The sequence below is a fragment of the Camelus dromedarius genome, chromosome 28 (genome assembly GCF_036321535.1).
Source record: "Camelus dromedarius isolate mCamDro1 chromosome 28, mCamDro1.pat, whole genome shotgun sequence".
NCBI classification, from domain to species: Eukaryota; Metazoa; Chordata; class Mammalia; order Artiodactyla; family Camelidae; genus Camelus; species Camelus dromedarius.
The window spans coordinates 3,726,616-3,728,643 of record NC_087463.1 but is presented as its reverse complement, the minus strand read 5'-3'; the positions used below and the strand labels follow the sequence as shown (position 1 = coordinate 3,728,643).

Sequence of the window (2,028 nt, the reverse complement as noted above, 5' to 3'; positions counted from 1 at the left end):
GATTTGGTAAAGCAAAAGGAAGATTCTGAAGAAAAACATACTTTACAATCATCAAACTAGGAGTTTAGAGTTGTTCTCTCCATTAGCTATTCTGAAGCTATGACTGTGAAGACTGAAGACTTGGTAAAGTATATCACAAATTATCAGAGTGCCTAAAAAATGCCTAGACATTATTAAGTACTCAAGAAATGTTAGTTTCTAGGCCTTGTTTTCCTGTCAGTGATCTGCAAAATTTCTTAATTTTTTTTTTCACAATTTACAACATGTGTAATCCTCCCTGTGTATATAAATCATCAGTTTCTTGACATCATGAACAGCCTAAGTTACTCTCCTCCTCAACAAACTCCTCATGGCGTTTTTCACCTCTGTGTTTCTCACTGTGTAAATGATAGGATTTAACATGGGAGTGAGGACTGAGTAGAACACACTCACCAACTTGTCTGCAGGATACGTGGCCACAGGACGCGTGTAGATGAAAATACAAGGCACAAAATAGAGCACCACTACTGTAAGGTGGGAGCCACATGTAGAGAGGGCTTTGCGTCGTCCTTCAGCGCCATGGGATTTCAGGGAGCTCAGGATGACTATGTAGGAGATGAGCAGCATGAATAAAATGAGTAAGCATATGCCCCCACTGTTCACTGCCACCACCACTCCAAGTCTGTAGGTGTCACTGCAGGAAAGTTTCAATAGTGAGAAGAAATCACACATGAAGTGGTCAATGACATTGGGACCACAGAAGGTCAAGTCATCTGCAAAAAGAATCTGCAGAGTAGCATGCACGATGCCCCCAATCCAGGTCACGACCACAAGGAGCTGGCAGAGCCCCTGTCGCATGATGGTCGTGTAGTACAGAGGCTTGCAGATGGCCACGTAGCGGTCATAGGCCATTGCAACAAGGATGATGCCCTCTGATGCAGCCAGGAAGTGTTCCACAAAGAGCTGAGCCAGGCAGCCCCCCCAGGAGATGGTTTTCCTCCGACGCAGCAGGTCAGTGAGCATTTTGGGGGTGGTGACAGAGGTGAGGGAGGCATCTAAGATGGACAAGTAAGTCAGAAAGTAGTACATGGGAGCTGAAAGTGTGGGGCTGAGGGAGATGGTAATGACGATGAACAGATTGGCCAGCAGGGTGAATAGGAAACTGAACAAAAAGACAATGAAGAGCACTTTCTGCAGGTGTGGATTCTGCGTGAGTCCCAAGAAAACAGATTCAGTCACATTCTTGGGAAGGGTGAGGAGATCCATTCAGCCAGTAACAGTTTCCTGGGCCCTGAATTACCTAGAAAAGAAATAGGAGTGATACCTATTAATCACAAAAAGATTGTGGTCTGAATTTCTTAAAAACAACGACAACAACAACAAAACAGAGCTGTCACTCTACCTGTGGAGCATGTCCTTGACATGCCTGCTCAGTGTTTGTTTCAGTTCTCTCTTACTTCCTGAATGATGTTTCCTTCTTTTCAGACACCTAGTACCTGTCACCTGTAAAACATCTGTAGGGCAGCATTTGATGGGAAATTTACTGAGAAAACATTGGGCTGTCTACGTGAGATCTGGATTCTCCTTCTGCTTCCATCTCCATATGACTCTGCTAAGTCATCTCTGTGTCCCACGGTTCTGAGCCCCGCTCTGTGCCTGTGAGGTTACAAACTGTAATTCTCACATGGGTTTTGTAAGCTGAGAGGTGTTACATACATGTAAGAAGTAGTGCATTTTCCATGAGAATTCACAGTTGCAACCCTCAGCTCTAAGTGTGTGATGAGACACTGACAATAAATATCCGCCATAAGCAGGCAGTTTAGGAAAATGCAATGTTGTTGTTATTGACATACCCTCCTTGGTACCTACCATAATACATATGCTAGTTCCTTGCTGCACCTGCTACAGTGCCTGGCATAAAGCCTGCAGTTTCTGAAGTCTATTAGATGATGAGTAAATGCTTGGTGAATGGTTATTCTCCATGGGTAAGAGTGTGACTGCTTCCCCAGACTATAAACCTACAAAGAATTAAAGTGTTCTCTGTCACCA

At 44.1% G+C, this 2,028-nt stretch overlaps 1 protein-coding gene across 1 annotated transcript; it reads right to left on the bottom strand.

Annotated features, from left to right (window-relative positions):
• Positions 1 to 207: 207 nt before the first annotated feature.
• Positions 208 to 1,472, bottom strand: LOC105102018 (olfactory receptor 4C3D). The gene has a single exon (XM_010995281.3). It carries the CDS (start codon positions 1,243 to 1,245, stop codon positions 319 to 321), a length of 927 nt encoding a protein of 308 aa, XP_010993583.3. The 5' UTR covers positions 1,246 to 1,472; the 3' UTR covers positions 208 to 318.
• Positions 1,473 to 2,028: the final 556 nt, after the last annotated feature.